At 38.3% G+C, this 19,148-nt stretch overlaps 1 protein-coding gene across 1 annotated transcript in view; it reads right to left on the reverse strand.

Annotated features, from left to right (window-relative positions):
• PCNX2 (pecanex 2) overlaps positions 1-19,148 on the reverse strand; it is a 111,337-nt gene that overhangs the window by 45,577 nt on the left and 46,612 nt on the right. Inside the window, 5 exon segments of the mRNA XM_088143561.1 lie at positions 5,708-5,885; positions 10,085-10,226; positions 13,061-13,211; positions 15,794-15,886; positions 18,405-18,501. Of these exon segments, the coding sequence (XP_087999687.1) occupies positions 5,708-5,885; positions 10,085-10,226; positions 13,061-13,211; positions 15,794-15,886; positions 18,405-18,501 (661 nt within the window).

Here is a 19,148-nt window from a genome sequence, read left to right on the forward strand (position 1 = left end):
CTCTATTAACCAAGACAAAAGCACCAAATGCTGAAAAGCATTTCTATAAATGGGAAATAGCATATATTCTCTTGCCTTTCCCATAAATCAAATTTCTGTTCACAAGTCCTTTTCACCAAAGGCAGGAGGAGAAAGGGAATTATAATTTTAACCAGGCCTTTTCAGCAAAATGTGCAAGTAGACAAATTATGTGAATCAGGAATATTAGTAACCATTATGTGAATCTGCAGAATCTCAATTTGCAGAACACCTATCTGCACAGCATTTCTGTGTTATCACAACACTTTGGGGTTGTTTTTAATGCAGAATTTATTACTCCAAGATTCACAGAGCTGGTAACTACATAACTGTAGTACATAACAGTACACACATCGTACTGATTCCATTACTGAAATTGAGTCATAGGAAATAGCCAAATCCAGAAAATATTTGTCAATTTGTAGTACAGTATAATTTAACATTTATCTCCCTAACGTGCATTACTCATGAACACTTTCAGTGATCTTTCTGCATCTTTAGAGAAAATTGGCAGAGCTGGGGGATTAGCAAATAGCTGACAGTGAAGATTCCTCTTGCATTTCAGTTTGTTTTTATAACTCTCACTCATAAACATCCCAAGTCGTTTTGGGTGTTCCTTGTTTTTTTTGTTACGTCTTTATTTATTTTTGAATAGTAGAAGTGGATAGCCTTTGCCCACAGGAGGCAAGTGGACAACCAGGACTTCTTTGGGGATATCCAGAGAACCTCTGGGGAGGGCATTTTCTGGCTATTTTTGCATTTTTAAGGATTTGTCTCAAGCTCTGTATGCTATGGCATGCTTCCTTTTGGATGCATTAAATGAGTGTCGTAAGCGTTTTATCTTTGAAAAAGGGTTCTGGTTTTCTCTTCTTGCAGATCAGAATTTATGCACTGAGAATTGCAAAATTCTCTTAGAAATAAATTTGCACCTGCTGATATGCAAAAAGAGTCAATGCGAGTGTTTGGCCCTGCTAAGGATTCATCAGACCATATCTTTGTGAGTCAGTTTTGGGAGTTAAATTTCTAGCTTCCCTTCCAGTGTGCCAAATGAATGCACTCTACACTGGATAAGACATTCCTGACCTTCTGGGGGAAAATGTAACTCCCAAAGGTTCTTTCATAGCTTTGAATATAATTCATTTCTGACCACAGAACACCTAGAGACCTGACTGTTCTGGTCTGGGAGGTGAAAAATATTTAAAGCCGACTGAATCAATGCATAGAAGGGAATTTCTGGGGAAAGCTGTATTTCCTGGAGACTGTCCCAGAATCTTGAATATATTTCATTCCCAGTGGCTAGATGTCAGTGTTGGGGCAACCGTTATGGCAAGCGGGGTGAAAAGATATTCCTGGATGAGTCAGTCAATAGGTAACAGATCCAAAAAATTGTGGCAAAAAGCAGTGCACATAAGCAGACTGTCAGCTAAACCTCTTTAGTTGGAGAATTAGATATCACTTACTGTGCAGGGCACAAAATTCTCCTCAGCACATAACATAATTTTATAGATTTCCCCTTTGTACCTCCCCCAAACTATTCCAGGGCATTTAAGAAATCCCCCAGAACAGTATGAAAGGCAGTATAAAAGACAAGAGAAACTTCCACTGAATCAAAGTCTCTTCTTGAGATACTTCATTACAACCCATTGTTATGTCTGAAGAAGTCCCAGCAGGTGGCTTGTGCTCTGAGCTTATGTTGGCAGGTTCATTTTGAAACATTTTTTCATAAAATATTCTGACAGTCTTTCACCTAACTGACAATCAGAGCCAAGCACTCACTTGCCAAAACACAAAGACTAAACCAGGCATGTCTTGCATTTCAGACTAAGGTAGGGAATACCTGTTCAACAAAGATGTTGAAGTCAAAAATAATATTTTATCTGATCACTGACAAAACAAAAAACAGCATCTTTCTGCAAACAGGAACACTGCCTTGCTATATGGTACGAAAAGCCTTGAAGACCTGAACCACTGAATTCTCCATTTAAAAAAGGCTATATTACCTTTTCCTGCATCTCCTCTAAAACCATGTGAAACAGGTACATAATATAGTCTGTGGAACGGTATGTTAGAAAGCCACATAAATAGGAAACCAGACTGTTGAGGAAATAACCTATATTCAGATTTTTTTAAATGCAAGTATAATAAATCTGCAGTCATACTACCTAGGCAAACTGAAAGGGTTTGTAAAAAGGAGGTGGTGGTCTACATTTATGTGGTACAGTATTTTTGAATGATTTGGTCTCTTTTATCTTGAAAAGTCCATACCTACTGAGGGGAAAAATGGCTTTCAGAATCCACTGAGTGGGTTTGTGAGGGAAAATAAATAACGGCACTCAGTAATAGACCAGGTCATAAAGAGAAAAAGGTGGTGTAGGCAATAAAGACCCCAAGCAATTATATTGATTCACTCTTTGACCTTCCTGGATTGCATTAATTAAAGGCAAAAGGAACCAACTGGATTTCTGATTAGTATGAGGCTGCTACTTTAGGCAACTGATTATCAGTGATATAAACAGCAACAAATTGTTGGCTGAATAACTGATGATTGTAATTTTATATTGGGGATAAGAGGCACTTGTGGGATTTCCTACTTCTGATATCAGAAAAGCTTGACTGGCCTTCAGACCTATGTAGTTTTGTGTCTGTATGTTTGTGCATGATTTGCTGCTTTCCTTCAGGCAGTAAGTACCTTGCAGCCCTGGCAAGAGATAAAATTATTACAACACCTATTACTGATAGCATTTGAAAAAAAAATGCCATCTAGAGTCAAAACCATGTTGAGAATACTGCCTATTATGATTTTATTGCCTGGCCTTTGAAGAATTACAGAGAAACTGGATGTGTACCTACAATCACTGCTTTGATGGGATATTCGCTTAAAATTCCAAGCAAACTAACTTGGTCACACGGTTGAGGAGACCTAGGTCAAAGCAAGTGGTAAAAAGAATGCCCTCATCATTGAGAGCTTCAAAGTTGGAACTTTACTCTTTACTCTTCAAGTTTTTTTTAATGACTTGGAGGTAGAGGTGGACAAATTCTTATCAAAACTGCAGCTGACACAGAACAAGGTGAGGTAGCTAATACCCTAGCAAACCAAAACAAAATCTGAGATGAACTTAATAGTTTAGAGAAAGTTAATATTGACAAATGCAAAGTTCTTCACTTAGGTAGAAGAAATCACATGCAGAGTTATATAGTGGCAAATGGTTTGGTAATACCATGTGTAAAAAGAATCTGGATCGCTCAGCAGTATGACATGGCTGCCAAAAAGGAAATTTTAGACTGCATCATAAGAAGTACACTTTTCAAATCACAGGTCAGTGTGTACCTTGAATATTGTGTTCGGTGCTGGGCACCATATTTTAAGAAAGATTCAGAGAAAACTCAGACAAGTTCGAATAAGATAATTAGAGGATGCCAAACTAGGTCTTATGAGGAGAGACTTAAGGCTTTGTTTTAAAGCAAGAAAGAAGAGCTGTGCAGTGATTCAATTCTGAAGAGCTGCTTCATAACACATGGGAGACCAAATGCAGCATCTGACTATGATTCATTAAAGCAGCAGCTGCATGATCCTGCTGCTTTAATCACATGAAGACAGGGGCTGAATTAAGGTTCCAGCACATATCAAACCACCTCTTCCAAACTGAATTTAAAGCATTTATCCTATCAATGGAGGTGAATATGTGTAGCTCAGGGCTGAACTGTGGAGTCCTTGGGGTTCTCTGAGCTTGGTTCTTTTCTTGCAAACGTTTCATTACCCGGCTAGGTAACATCTTCAGTGCTAAAATGGGATGCTTTGCTCTCTATTTATCTGCTGTGGCCTGCTTTGCCAGTGCTGGTGGGGGTGGGGGTTCTGTTTTGCTGTGTAAGAACATTATTCAAGTGAGCTCAAATTGCAGCAACCCAGAACAGCAGGAAAAGGAAACAGACCACCTATACAACATCTTCCAACAAAATGGATACCCACGTAATTTTATCAAAAAGTGCCCGACCACTCAACCTACTACAACACAACCCACACAAGCCATGAAAAAGATCACACTGCCATACATCAGAAACATCTCAGAAACCACCAACAGATTATTACAACCATATGGCATCTCTGTAGCACACAAACCAACAAAATCACTCCAAAATATCCTAAGTAAACCAAAAGACCCAGTTGCCCAAGAAGAAAAAAAAAAGGAGTCATCTACAACATACAGTGTAAGGACTGTAACAAACACTACGTAGGACAAAAGGCAGAAGACTAGCAGAATGCATCCACGAGCACCAACTAGCAGTCAGAAGTCATGATGAAAATTCCTTAATCTCACAACACATGGACAGACTCAACCACAGTTTTAACTGGGAAAGTGTCAGCATTTTAGACCAAGCCAAATCCAAATGTGCAAGAGAATTCTTGGAAGCCTGGTATTCAGACAAGGCAGCAATTAACAGACACATAGAGATAAACAGCATCTACATACTATTCAAAAGAGACAAAAGACCAGAAGATCGCCTCACCAGCATTCAATCTCCAGCAATCATCATCCAGATAAGCAAAGGTCACCACCAGGCACACAATCAAGCAGTCAACATATGCTAATCAATGAACTACCAGAAGAGCAAAACAGAATCCCCACTCCCACCAGCACTGGCACAGCAGGCCACAGCAGATAAATAGAGAGCAAGCCTCATCCCATTTTAGCACTGAAGATGTTACCTAGCCAGGTAATGAAATGTTTGCAAGAAAAGAACCAAGCTCAGAGAACCCCAAGGACTCCACATTTATCCTATATTATTTCTTCTATCAATATACTTTATCCAATAGATCTTCCTTCTCCTCTATGTTTGCCACTCAGGATCAATTATCTGTGTATGCACATGCACTTAAATGCTGTCTTCATATGCATGCACAAGTAGGAACAACTGAGGAATGCCTTTGAAGTAACTGCGCAAAGCCATGTGGAGGACAGAGATACATAAACATGGAGTCCTTGGTGCTCTCTGAGCTTGGTTGTTTGATTGCAGATGTTTTATTACCCAACTAGGTAACATCATCCGTGCCAGTGAGTGTGGGGTTTGCTCCCACACTAACTACTTGGGTAACAAAAGGTCTGCAAGCAAACAACCAAGCTCAGAGAGCACCAAGGATTCCACATTCCAGCCCTGAGCTACAGATATTTTCGGTTCCAGTCACAAGGAATGAAAAATTAATAATTTATGTTAAAGCTGATTATTTAATTGAATAATCTCCCAGAGAAGCCTTTTGAATCAAAAAGTAGAAGTATCCAAAAGTTAAATAAATATTCAAGCAGGCAGCTCTTTCATGTGTGTCTCAGCAAGCCAGGTTCCAATTTATTAATAATTCTCCTTTTCAAAGCTGCTTTACTGTTGCAAGTTTTGACAGCATTGTGTCAACACAGAAGTCAACATGACATTTCAAAGATGGTTTACTTTAAAATTATTTCTTTCTTAAGTTCTGGTAGGATACAGCAATATTTCTGCTTGATCTTTATCAGCAGGTTTTACTTTTGTTTAATTGTTATTTAAACATAAATATGAGATAAAAACTTAGATAACACTACCATTAACAACATTGCAACAGTTCTGTTCTGTTTTTTGTTTGTTTTGAAAGAAAAAGATTAACTCAACCCAGGAAAACATTCACTTGAAAGGCAATGATGTTTTGAAAATAACCACTTGCCTTATTAAATACAATTGACATCATGAAGAAATTGAACAAGAAGTTGTCAGAGAAACCTTTGTAGTCAAACCTGAAGAAGATGACAGTGAAACTTAATGTAACAAACTGGTGAACAGGATTGCAAAATGAGGACCGCAGTAGCTTCATTCCCGCAATTGTAATTAGAAAGATATCACAGCTGCAAAACAAAATGGGAAGAAAATTCAAGTAAATTAAAATAGATGCATAATATACATTAGGCCTGCTTCCATTTGGTTTATTTATCTGTTAAAAATGTGTTTAGTGATCCCAATCACTAAATCATGACTTATGAAAGCTTTTATAGGAGAGAAAATGACTTGAACACAGTGTTGATTTAGGGAATTTGTGATACTGCACTTAACTGTAGTACAAGTAGTCCTCATTTAGCAACCACAACTGGGACTGGCAACTCGGTCATTAAACAAAGTGGTTGCTAAGAGAAATCACAACCGTGCTTATTATCTTATTTCAGCTTTCCTTTGCTTTACAGACCTGCGAAAGTCATAAATGTGAGGATTGGTTGCAAAGTTAATTTTTCATCACTGTCGTAACTATGAATAGTTGCTAAACCGCAGTTGCTAAACGAGGACTACCTGTAAATCTGGCGTTAGCATACTGTTAGTATTAGAATATTAGAATATCAAGAAAGAAAATTTATGTTCCTCCCAGAATGCCTATTTCTGTCTCTTAATATAAAATGCCCTTTGTTTTACGCACATAATCTTGTTGTTTTAAATTGGTGAAGGCAAGCTTTAATTATTTATTGTAAACTTTGTAACAACTTTCTAATGTTTAGTGCATAATAACAATATTAGAAGTAAGACTTAGGCTTACATTACTTTTTTGTAATAAAGTGGTAGCAGGACATGATGGGTATGCTGAACTCTAAAGACAACCATGTGATATCAAGATGTAAAGAAGTAAAATCTAAAAAGGAAGGGAAAAGCTTAAAGATAAAGGAATCACATTTATCTTTATTCACAAGAACCTACGGAGATTCCTCTTTCTGAATTCATAGCATACACCACTTCAGAGGAAAAAATAACGTGATTCCTGCTCACACAACTTATTAAGGACTGTGTCAGTATTTTCCAGTTAATTTAAAATAACCCACCAACTATAAAACAAGAGAATATATTTTGCATGAGCGACACATCCATGCTCTTACAAGATACCTAGTTGTGTTTGATATGAATTTGGCTTCCAGTGTGAGTTATGGCTGACTGAAGACACCTCCACAAATGAGCAGAGACAACAGCTGCTGTGAAGAACGAAAGACCAAGTGGACTGGTCCTTTGAATCTCTCCAGAGGAGAGAATGGGAGATCGCCCATGAGAGCTCTGAATAGCAGCTCCTCATGAGAAGACCACAGAACAGTGGTCTCTTGTGGGTTTGAGTGCCAGGACCCAAGGGAGAAGACATCTTTGCTTTCATAAGGACACTAAGCCAGATAAACTCACTTTCTAATCACACTCAGAAATGTTCAATTTAACCACTTTATGGATATTTGAGATCTTCAAAATGGCGAGCTTCATTTGACAACTGGTGAGTTTTACCTTCTTCTTTGGATTTAAGAAATTTTAAACAGAGACTTATGAATTTATAATAACATACAATTGGCAAGAAGCAAAAAAATTATTTTGATTTAAGAAAGTTTTAAATGGATTGGGAGATCAGAGAAATTTGGAATATTGGGTTTTTTTGCTGTAAGACTTGAAAAACAAGTACAGTGATACCTCGGGATACGAACGCCTCTGCTTGCGAATTTTTCGGGTTACGACCAGCTCTGGCCCCAAAATTTTACCTCGGTTTGCGAACTCCGCCTCGGGGTACGAGCCATTTTCCGCCCATGCCACGTGGTCCGCGGCCATTTTCTGCCCGTGCCACGTGGTCCGCGGCCATTTTTCCGCCCGTGCCACGTGGTCCGCGGCTGTTTTTCCGGCCCTGCCGCGTGGTCCGCGGCCGTTTTCGCGCCGTGCCGGGCCGTTTTCGCGCCGGGCTGCGCCGCGCCGGGCCGTTTTCGCGCCGCGCCGCGCCGTTTTCACGCCGCGCCACGCTGCACCCGGCCATTTTCGCGCCGCACCACGCCGCGCCCGGCCGCTTTCCGTGTGGTCCGTGGACGCCAGAACGGATTAACGGTAATTACATTGAACCTTATGGGAAATTGCCTCGGGTTGCGACCAAATTCGGGCGGAGGGCGGAACGGATTAACCGGATTTACATTGAACCCTATGGGGAAATTTGCCTCGGGGTGCGACCAAATTCAGAGGGCGGAACGGATTAACCGGATTTACATTGAACCCTATGGGGAAATTTCCTTCGGGTTACGACCAACTCGGGATACGCCCAGAGTCACGGAACGGATTAAGTTCGTATCCCGAGGTACCACTGTATATAATTAAATAATATACTTGTGGGAAACAACTGAAATGGAACTAAGCCCATATTAGGAATTGAGGCTTGATGACGGTTACAAATGGGCACTAGAGGAAACTGAAGGACCAAGCAGAAAAGAGTTAAAATGGCTAAGCCAGCTCTAACTTTTTCGTATCTTAAAGAGTTTTTTGAAACATGGAGTGATATATTAATAACTAATATCTCAGAAAGAATAGAGATTTCAATGGACAAACTTTTAGATGATGATGAGAAAAACTTTAAAAAACTTTTACCAGGAATAGACATTATAGAGTTTGAAGGCATGGAAGACAACAAAACTGAGATTACCAAAATGGGAATACAAAAGATGAATCAAGAAAAGGATCTGGACATGGAACAGCTGTGACAAGAAATCCTGGACGATGCCTCTTTATGGCATTTACAAAGTAGGCTGGTGAAAGCTTTGAAGACTCCTTTTAAATGCCAAAGAGTGATGAAAGATCAAATCCTGCAATGCCATAGGAATGATTTAAAGGTCAAGATTGTGCACAGCAAAAATAAGGAATATAAAGTTGGACTATTTGACCAGGGGTAAACTATTTCTTGGATATTTCTGGTAACTCCCAATGGACTTTTTGCAGAACCAAGACTGAAAAGGTAATGATTTCTGGATTGTATATAGATAAAATTTAGGTATATAGATAAAATTTAGGAAGAAGAGAGGGTTTTTTTTATTTGTAACTTTAAAAGAGGGTGAAAAGTTACTATATTAGCTTATGCTCGGTGTGATGAAGGTTGGAAGCCACTTCTTTATCACTGTCTTTGTTGCTTTCTTCTTCTTCTTCTTTCTTCTACTTTTCTCTTCTTGTTTTGTTTTTTCCTGCACCTTGTGAAGTTTTTTTTCTTTTTTCTTCTAGCTTACTTTTTATTAGTTTGCATTATGTTTAATAAAAGCTTCAATAAAATTATTTTTTTTAAATAAAAAAAGTGGTACTTGTACTTGTTCTTTGCTTTCTATAGCATCATGCAGGTCTTTAGGTTTCACCAGAACATGAGGTTACTCTAAGCAGTCAGCTAAATGTGCTGTGTGAATGAACTGTCTGAATTCTTTTGGGCTCTCAGAGTCTCTTCCCTCATATATATTTCATTTTGGAAGGCAACATCAATATGAGTTTGTTGCAAGGCACAATCAGTTTGAAGAGCATGCTTAATTGGACACGGCTTAACTGAAGAGAAATGAAGTCTGTGGGAGAAGGGAAAGGAGTAAAGATTGCAAGGAAAGAGAAAGAGTTAAAGTTGTTACAACAAACTTGCACAAGCAAATTTCCAAGTCTACTGTAGTCTAACAGCTCCATATAGTAATCCTTGGGTTCCTCTTTCATAATTTTTCTACCTAAGTGAGACTGCAAAGAATTAGATAAACAACTCTCAGGTCAAAGTTTCTAGATCTTACATAGTATCTAAGCATTACATATAATGCATCTAAGCATGTCTGCAACTTCTCTCTGATGAATCATTGAACTTCCAAAGTGCATCCATTCATTTAGGCTGGATTGTAAAGGTAGGAAAATCTTTGAGAGGGGGGGTGGTCTGCTCCTTCCTCAAGAAACCACTGCTGGACATATTGGAGGCCTTGTAGTGCAACTCCAGAGAACCCTGGAGAAAGAAGATTATCTGGACCCCTTTCAGTTAGGTTACAGGCCTGGGATGGGACTGAGACAACATAGATCTCATTTGTGAATGACTTCTGGCAGGAGCAGGACAGAAGTGGTATGTCCATCCTTGCTCTTGAACACTTGATGGCTTTTGATACCATTGATCATCATATCCTTCTGGACCAACTCAGGGAGTTAGGAGTGAGGCACAGTGTTATAGTGGTTCTCTCCTTCTTCCAGTACTGGTTCCAGTCAGTGTTGTTGGGATATGGGGAGAGTTTTAATTCTACAAATGATGCATCTTGAAATACAATAAGCAACTTACTATGAGGTTATCTTCTTGTTTTTGCTGATTAAAAAAGCATCATTGGTGAGGGAGTTCAGTATTATTGCAGGATACAAGATGTACTTTTCAAAACACTGAAGCCACACATACAGTCTCTCAAACCACATTAAATGAGCAGCAGCTGAATTAAAAAAAAAAACCTTTTATGAAATCATGTGTAATACAAATAACAAATAGTGTCTAAGTTTCTTATACGCCATTAAGAGATTAATAGTTTACACAGGTTATTCATTCATTTAAAATAATGAATGTTATTACTTCAATATATTCTAAATATCTTGTTCTTCCTTAAAAATATGAAACATGCACTAAAAACTCCCTAAAATATTTCAGATTGTTTCTGATCATCTGAAAAATTAGGTGTCCATTAAAGACTGCCCAGGAATGCAAGCAACCCTGAATAAATAAATAGCGTATCAGTGTTCTGTAAAGTGGGAGCTGAAACAGCTGAAAAGTGCACCATAAAAAAAATGAGGCAATGCTATTGGGAGGCACAAACTGCTGTAGACTTGTCTTAGCCTTGTGAGTGTGCAGCATTCAACTAATGAAATCAGATAGCTGCATCATGGAATTTGCAAGCACAAAGAAAACCCAATATTTTAAGGGCTACGGGTTATTAAACTGAAGGTGTTCAGTTCAAATAACTTTTGTTCAGAATTGTGATATATATGTTTTTCTCCCTGTCTCTTATTTTTATTTTTTACTATAGCTTACATTTGGAATGAGTTCCTCACCCTATCTTGAAACGTTTAGCTGGGCTGCAGTCCTCAGCTGACTTTGGGTACTCAGAAAATTAAGCAGGGCTGAACCTCTTCAGTAATTGGACTGGAGACAATAAGAGAATCCTAAACTGTAGTCTAGACTGGAAAGTGGGCAAAACACTCCAGGAGGTGGCAATGGCAAATCACTTTTGTATTGTTGCTAAGAAAACCACACCAATATGTTCATGAAGTGAAAAGGAATTGAGATTGACTTGAAGGAGACATTTGTTTTTAATTTGAAATGCATTTAATCTTATAATACTGTATATTAAGAACAGAATACTTGATGTACTGTATCTTTTACGTTAAGAGATGAGAGGGCTACCTCACATCTTAAATGCATGTAATGCCATCGAGTCACAACACATTAAGAACTTGTTATTAAATTTAATTTTATGTGGATAATGTTTTCTTAACACTCTCTTTGTTGTTCTGCAAGAAACACTGTGCTGTAGTCATTATCTGAATTTCCTGGTATGCTCTATATCCATGATATTGTTTGGAAGTTAATTTCTGCTCTCTTATAATGCATTCTTTTTAGGATGTTGTTTTTTCCCCCTACACAAAATCAGTTGTCAGCTTGATTTTGAGAGGAGACTGAGATAATAGAAACATCCTGTTTTCTGACATCCTTTTCACCTAATATGTCAAAAAATACGCATAGAGAGTCATTAAAATGGAGACCCATCAAAACTTGTCAAGAAGTTTCTAAACTGAAGTGAGCTTAGGGTCCCTGAAGACAGCCAGTTAATGAAAAGACAAGGTTGCTTCTAGCTGAGAGATTTACAGGAAAACTAAAACTATGCCTGTAATTTTAGAGATATTTACAGCCATCCCTACTTCTCAACACAGCAATGTCATGCTCATTATTTGGGAATAATAAACTAAATTAAATAAATTAAATTAAATTATTAATAAATAGTGCTATTTGCTTTTAAGTGTTACCTGGTGAGCAAAAAATATAATCTTATTACAAAGCTTAAAGTTGCATTTTGCTAAAGTACAAATATAGGGCTTGCTAAAATTGTTTATCAATATATGGATTAAAACTATCTGGTTACAGTTTAATAAAATTATATCAATCCATAATGTTGTCCAAGGGCTAATTCACACAATGATCATGCACTTGAGGATTATTAGAATTGTTGCCTATTTTGACTTCCAGTTGATTCCAAAGTTGTTTTCTTCAAATAATATTGGAGAGTGTTGGCATACAATCACAAATATCCTTATCCCACTTCACCTCACATTGAAATTCAGGTTTCTTCCACCTGGTACCTTCCAAGTATGTTGGATCTCAACTCCATAATTTCCCTAGTCAGCATGGTCTTTACTGGCTCCAAATTATGGGAACTGAAACCCAGCATATCTGGAAAACCCCAACTTAAGAAAGACTAATTGATGAGCTTTATTAGATAAGAGTAAAAGTCTATCAGTATAATATTAATCCTGAAGACTAAGCTACAAATGATGAAAGAAAATAATGAAAGAAAATAGCTTAGAGAACAAATGTAAATTTAGCAAGCAGCTTCCATGTATAGCAATTTGCAACATACAAACATGAAGGGTATGATGATTCTTGCAATATTTGATGCCTATGTTCTTAATACATTTAAGAGTGATAAACATTACCACTAAGTATAGCTAGCATGTTTGAGCAGCAAACATTCAAGCGGTCTAGAGCATAAGAATGGCAAGAAAGGGTTAGTTTTCTCCATTTCTTTGCTACAATCTCATGGTTCCCTGGATTTTTGCTGTCCAGATATGGTAGCCCTATTCTACCCCAATCTCTTCTCCTGGTGTCTTACTGGCAGGCTTCCCCACCTAGGTGCCGTCCAAATAGGTTGGGGCTTCAATTTCTAGAATTCCTAGTCAACTGGGCTGAAGGCCATGCTGGCTGAAAATTCTAAGATCTGCAGCCCCAGGTTTTGATGAAAAGGAAAGCAGGTTGGGGAAAACTGCTCTTTAACAAGTACTGAGAAGGCTCATCTTAATAGTTTTGCTATTATTATATTTTTTTTCTATATTATTATCTCTACACTTAGTAGTGATTTCTACTTCTGTCTAATTATAATTTCCTCTTTATTTCATGATTCGCAATAATGCATAAAAAATCACATTAACTTTAATGTAAAGCATAATACACAGTATCATTTAAAACATTTGTGTTGGGGGGACCCAATGTATTACATACCTCTCACTTCTCTCTGCCGATATTCCTTATTTTTAAGGATAGGATGGGATATCCACATCCATGGATGATGTTTGCGAAGCTGAGGGATTATGTAGTGTGTTATGAATCCCACAGTCCATGCAAAAATGAAAAGCACCAGGCTGAGAACTTGCTGAATTAAAAGGAAAAGGAAGCAGAAAGAGACTAAATCTCATGTTATGTACTTAAACCATTTTTAATTTAAAACATTATTTTGATGAAACTTTTTTTCAGTTAGAATTGCCTTTTTTCCCAAAAGTACATTATTGAAAAGGTAACTGAGAAATGAAAGAAAAAGCTTTATTTTCTTTTATTAAATGGTTTCATTGTACAAAATTTTCTAATACTGTAGCTGAAGGAAAAAAAGAACAGAAGAAAGAAATGTTCTAGTTTTGCAAGAAATTTGTTCACAGCCAAAAGACATAATTGTGTTCAGGGATAAAAGGTAGGAAATGTCTTCATGTGGAATATTAGTGGAATGCAAGATGAGGAGCTCGAAGTGTGCAAAATACAAAAATGGAACAAAAATATATCCTTCAATGTACTAAATATTGATAAATTGTAATAAAAGTTGGAAAGGAGGGCAAATACATATTGGTGAACACAACAGAGTTATTTGAAATTGTGAATGAATTAGTAGGTACTATTCCATATCTTGTAAGTAATAGATGGAACCATGTTGATTTTCCTCTTCTTGTGGAGACATCCATGGTGCCACCACTGTACGTATCTCTGGCTTTAGTTGTCAGTGCCCATAGATGCTCCACAAAATAGTCTTGCATGAACATAAAGTTAACCCAGCCTTCCCTGCCTTGGGCCCTTCTAAAAGCGCTGGACCACAAGTTTTTTGGGTCCATGATAGATGCAGAAATAATCCTAATGTAGAATATATGGAGGGAATCAGATTGGGGAAGGCTAGGCTAACCTTTTTTTAAAATTAAAATATCTTTATTTTTTGGTAACAAAACAATATTTAATCTTAATAAAGAAATAAAAAAATAAAAATACAAACTAAAAATACAATCTAAGAAGGAAAAGAAAAAAAATCTATCTTATATTTTAAACTTATCAATAGTCACTGGTTTACCAATGAATTCACTACTATAATATAAACAATACAAGATATTATTGTAAGACATTGCACAATCTCTGGCATAATAACACATATTGCTGCATCCTTTGAAATAGTGCCCTTTCAAAAGAAAAAAAAACACCCACTTCCAACAACCATTGCTTGACATCTGGCTAATCTTACTTTAAAAAGTTCATCCTGTGGTGGCTAAGTAATGTTCACTTCCATTTTTAAACATCTGCAGTTTACTGTTATACCCAAATTCTTAACTATGGCTTATAGAAACAAGCCAGCTTTATAGCCTTCGGATTGAAGTGTGCTTGCTTCAGGAAACTATCATAAATGCCAGCTATGCCCTTAGAGACAGAACACCAGGTAAGGACCCCAGGCCCCACTGGGTTTGCTGCTGAAATGACAGACCAGGACAAGGAACATCTGGCTTGTCAGTTCAGCCGGTAGTCAGGTGCACGCCACTGTAGAGCATAGTATACTTCCTTAGCCTGTCAGTGACCAATCAGCTACGGTCTTGAAGCATATCCACACTGAGAGCCATAAATTAGTAAGGGGACAGGCTCTTGTTGCACTGGTGCTTTCACTGGTGGGGTATTTGCAAAGCAGGAAATAATAGGTTGCTGCTAACCTAGGCAAATACCTTAAACCTTAACATAGGATGTGTGGGGCTGTTGCCCTACCTCAGCCCACACAGCATTTAGTGCTGGCAATGAGAAAGAGGAAAAGGAAAAGAAAGTGATGGTCAATGGTAAGGAGAAAACAGATGGTAGCGAGAAGGAATGAAATGGGAAGAGTGAGGTGGCAGATCGTGGGTGGGATCAAGGGGGTAATAAGAAGGAAAAGAAGACAGAAAATGACTGGCAGTGAAGGAAAGACGTAGCTAACTGGTGGAATATAAAACATTTTAAATTCAAATAGCAGCAGATTCAAAGCTTCCTACTTGAAACAGACTCAAATCCCAAAATAAGCTATTTTAGACCATTCAAGATGTGTTTTGAGCTCAAAATAGCTCTGTTTGGAGTCTGGCATGTTCCATTTTGAGCTTGAAACCCTTCCAATATGAATGAAATAGCTTGTGATGCACATAAAACGAATGTTCCAAACTTGAAATCAGGCATTTTGAATTCAAAATGTTTCAAATTCAAAATGTTTTGCAGATCCCTAGAGGTGACCTACTTTCTTTTTCTTGGATCCTCCTTCATTCAGCTGCATGTCTCCACTATTAGCCCTCTTCTTTTCAAGTCGTCGTTTTTTTCCTGCCAAACTGACTTCCCATTTCAATTCAGGAAAGTAGGACAGCCTTGAATGTCTCATAGTTGACCATTTTCCTCAACATTTAGAACGTTCATAAATATTCCCAAACATAACATTACCTCAGCCATGTTGTGTCAAAGGATTTGTTACTGCTGCCACAAAATCTCTTAGTGCCATTATGCTATAATTGCTATATATTTGTAACTAGACTCTTAGTGCATGAAATAATATGAAATACCCGTTACCTCTCACAAGCAAACATCTATTACCCTGCTCTGACTTTTAAAGCAGTCTGATACAGTATCAAGTTGCTTTGAATAACAGATATAGTATCTTAAAAAATAACAACACAGAAGGAAAGAAATGGTAATACTAACCCCTAATGACAAGAAAACGGTACTGGCACTGACTGCAAATGATAGCACAGCAGCCACAGAGCACACAACGAGATCTGATCTCAAGGTTTCCCTCTGTGAATATAATTTTTAAAATATAAGAATACAAGTAAAGACTCATTTGACTTACAAAATCAAACTACTTCCTCCTCTGCAGTTAACAGTTGCATAATAACTACAGGAGTCATGGCTTTAAAGAATCTTCCCCCTTGCATTTGTTCAGTGTTCAGGCCAATGTGTTGGTAAAACTTCTTGAATCCAGGTACATGGTTTATCTAGTGCACCCACTCCACAAGGACAATTTAAATGAATGAGGTTATACAGGAACAACCCTTAGTGCACTCAGAGATGTCAGACTGGGACGAACTGATTTTAGTTTCAGACACAACCAACATGTTCACAGTGGCCAGATCATTTCTCAGTTAAAGGTATGACTGAAGATCGTTGTAAGGAAAAAATGGAGGAGGGGCAGGACAGACTTTCTTCAATTACAAGGAAGGAAGGAAGGAAGGAAGGAAGGAAGGAAGGAAGGAAGGAAGGAAGGAAGGAAGGAAGGAAGGAAGGAAGGAAGGAAGGAAGGAAGGAAGGGGTGCTGATGCCAATAGAGGCTATTCATAACTTTTTTACATTCTGAACTTTTTATATAAGCACAGTGAACACCTAGCCAATGATGCCTATTTTCCTTGGTAGATATGGGACCTGAGAAGCCGATTTTCACAACAAAACCTAACAGTAGAACAATAGCAATGTGATTATGACTTTGGCCCACTGATTCTATACTTCCTACACAGCAAATGTCTCAAAAACTGCTTTCTTGACTGGGAGGGGAGCGATACTGAGCTATTGTCCCTCTTCAATACAGATAAATCTATGTGCCTTACGCTATTTCCTAAAACTCCCTAATGAGTCACTAAAATCTCTGGAAGAACAACTCAATGCAAGCAGCATAGAGGGAAACGATCAATTTATCTTTGCCAGAGCTGTATAGCACCTTGGATTCAAAGGCAAAAAATATGCTTCGAAGCTGCAGACCAAGAAGCAATTCCTAGAACAAAAAATGTGCTTTCGAGGAATCACCCAACAGCTGTGGAGGGCAGCTTCACTATCTCAGGAAAGGATTCAGTTGCCTTAAGGGGTTTCAGACAGGTTCTAGGGGCATGCCCCATGCACCCAAAATACCTTTTTGCCTTTGAATCCAACCATAGCATTTGCCTTACTCTCTGCTCAGTGGTATGCCAATAAAGGTATAACAACCAGCTCTGCCAGCATCATTGTTACTGTTGCACTACACCATTAGCTGCTGATTAGTGTGCTAAATGCCACAGCTCAGCTTAACAATCGACTCTCGTGAGCCAGTACAAGCCAGCTCCAGCACACCACTGTCTCTGTTGGCACTGCTGCACTGATGAAGACCAAAGGCCTGCCATGACTGCTTTGAATTTTAAAAGTATTAAATCTAACCATATATCTCTTCCATCCTTTCAGTTTAAACTGTTCATATTTTTTAGAGAATGGTTACTAATGTTCACATGGAAAAGGCAGTATATATCTCTAATACTGTATATATTATTACTACCTCCACTCCCACAGTAAGTTCAAAGTTCTGCTCCAGTGTGAAATAAGAGAGGCATGGATGAGAAAGCAGGGTTTCTCTGTATAAACCCTCACATGATACGACATTCTGTCCCCAGAGAATCAGGAGGAGCCTGGTAGCACCTTTCCCAGCTAATAAATGTTGTTAAAAGGCATAGGTTTTCCTGGGACAACATACAACTACAAATCACACCAAATTCCAAATACATAAAGAACTCTGCATGGATGTCTCCGGATGGATGCAGTGTTGAATTGGAGTTCTGCATTGAATGCTTTCACCAACCAGCTCCAAGAATCTGTCCCCAGAGGTGTGCCTGGTCCCTTCTCTTCCAGCATTCAGGCAAATGTTGAAAACTTTTCATTTTAGACAAGCTTTGGATACCTAAGCTACACTGGGGTGCCATCATGGGTTGTTTTATTACAACTAATTGAGACTACTGAGAGGCATGAGACCCAGTTTGGTTGAGTGATTAAGATGCTGGACTCAGAGCAGCAAAACCTGAATTCAAGTCCTGCCTTGGGCATGAAAGTCAGTTGGGTGATCTTGAGCCAGTCATTCCTTCTCAGCCCAAGGGAGAAGGCAATGGCATACCACTTCTCAAAATGCTGCCTAGGAAATTGCATGGACTCATTCATGTAATTGCCAGAAGTCAACTCTGACTCAAAGGCAAAAAAAAAAAAAAAAACCTACAGAATTTTTGGTAATAAAAAAGTAAATAGGTTGCTTTGAAGCATCTTAAAACAGTAAAGAATCCCAATTACTTTTTTATGTAAGTTGGAGTGGAGGAAAATCTGAGAGTAAGGAAGAAGAGCAACAGTGTGTCCCTGAAACTGTTCTTCTTCTGTCATTCAACAAAGAATCCATCTGGACCAGTTTACAGCTCTCCCCAGAAATTTGAGCAATTTAATACAATATCATACAATGGCTATGGCATTTCAGATGATACCTTCACAAAGGCCCCAATAAGACTTCCCCCCCCCCAAAAAAAAGGAAGCCTACCACTGATTCTCTCATCTTCTCAGGAAGTGGATCAACTTGTGGCTCTTCAAAATGTTGCTTTATAAGGTGTGGAAAATATTTACAGTGAATAAGAGACCTAATTTACAAAACAAATGAAAATTAATTAGGACATTAATTTCCTGCAAATGAAACAATCCTAGCCATAGTAATTTTTTTTTCCCCCTAGCTTATTGAAGTAACAATTTATCAGCTCAGGAGATGGGTACCTAGATCTTTTATTTTATATTTTTTAATAAGACTATCACTATGGACAAGAAATAAATATAATTGTCACAAACCCAAATAATAAAAACCAGGCTAGAGCTCAGAAATGTGTTTTGTTCAAGAAGGGAAGTCGGTTGAAAACCATTGTCCCCAGAGCAGTCCCTTTGCCATGCCTCAACAATGGAAACAGCAAAATCCTGCCCTCACTCAAAGACAGGAGCACAGGAATGAGATACCCCAGCATGGATTCTTCACTGCCTTTCACCCTGGCAATCCCTAACCATACCTCAGCTCTTGCTGGAGAGCACTGCTACCACCCCATGACATGTAGGAGAGGCAGCAATGCTCTCCAGTCAGCACAGAGGTAAAGACAGGGATCACTCTGGTGGCTCCTGGCAGTGGTAACCAGGAGGAACATCCTACTTGAGGAATACCTTCCACAAAGTCATTATTCTAAAATAAATGAAATAAAATTAAAACAAAACAAAACAAAACAAGGGCTGCTGGTTGAACAATTTT

The sequence above is a fragment of the Python bivittatus genome, unplaced genomic scaffold, assembly GCF_059951505.1.
Source record: "Python bivittatus isolate LINGU-HERP-01145 unplaced genomic scaffold, Pbiv_v1 ctg000020_np1212, whole genome shotgun sequence".
Lineage (NCBI taxonomy): Eukaryota > Metazoa > Chordata > Lepidosauria > Squamata > Pythonidae > Python > Python bivittatus.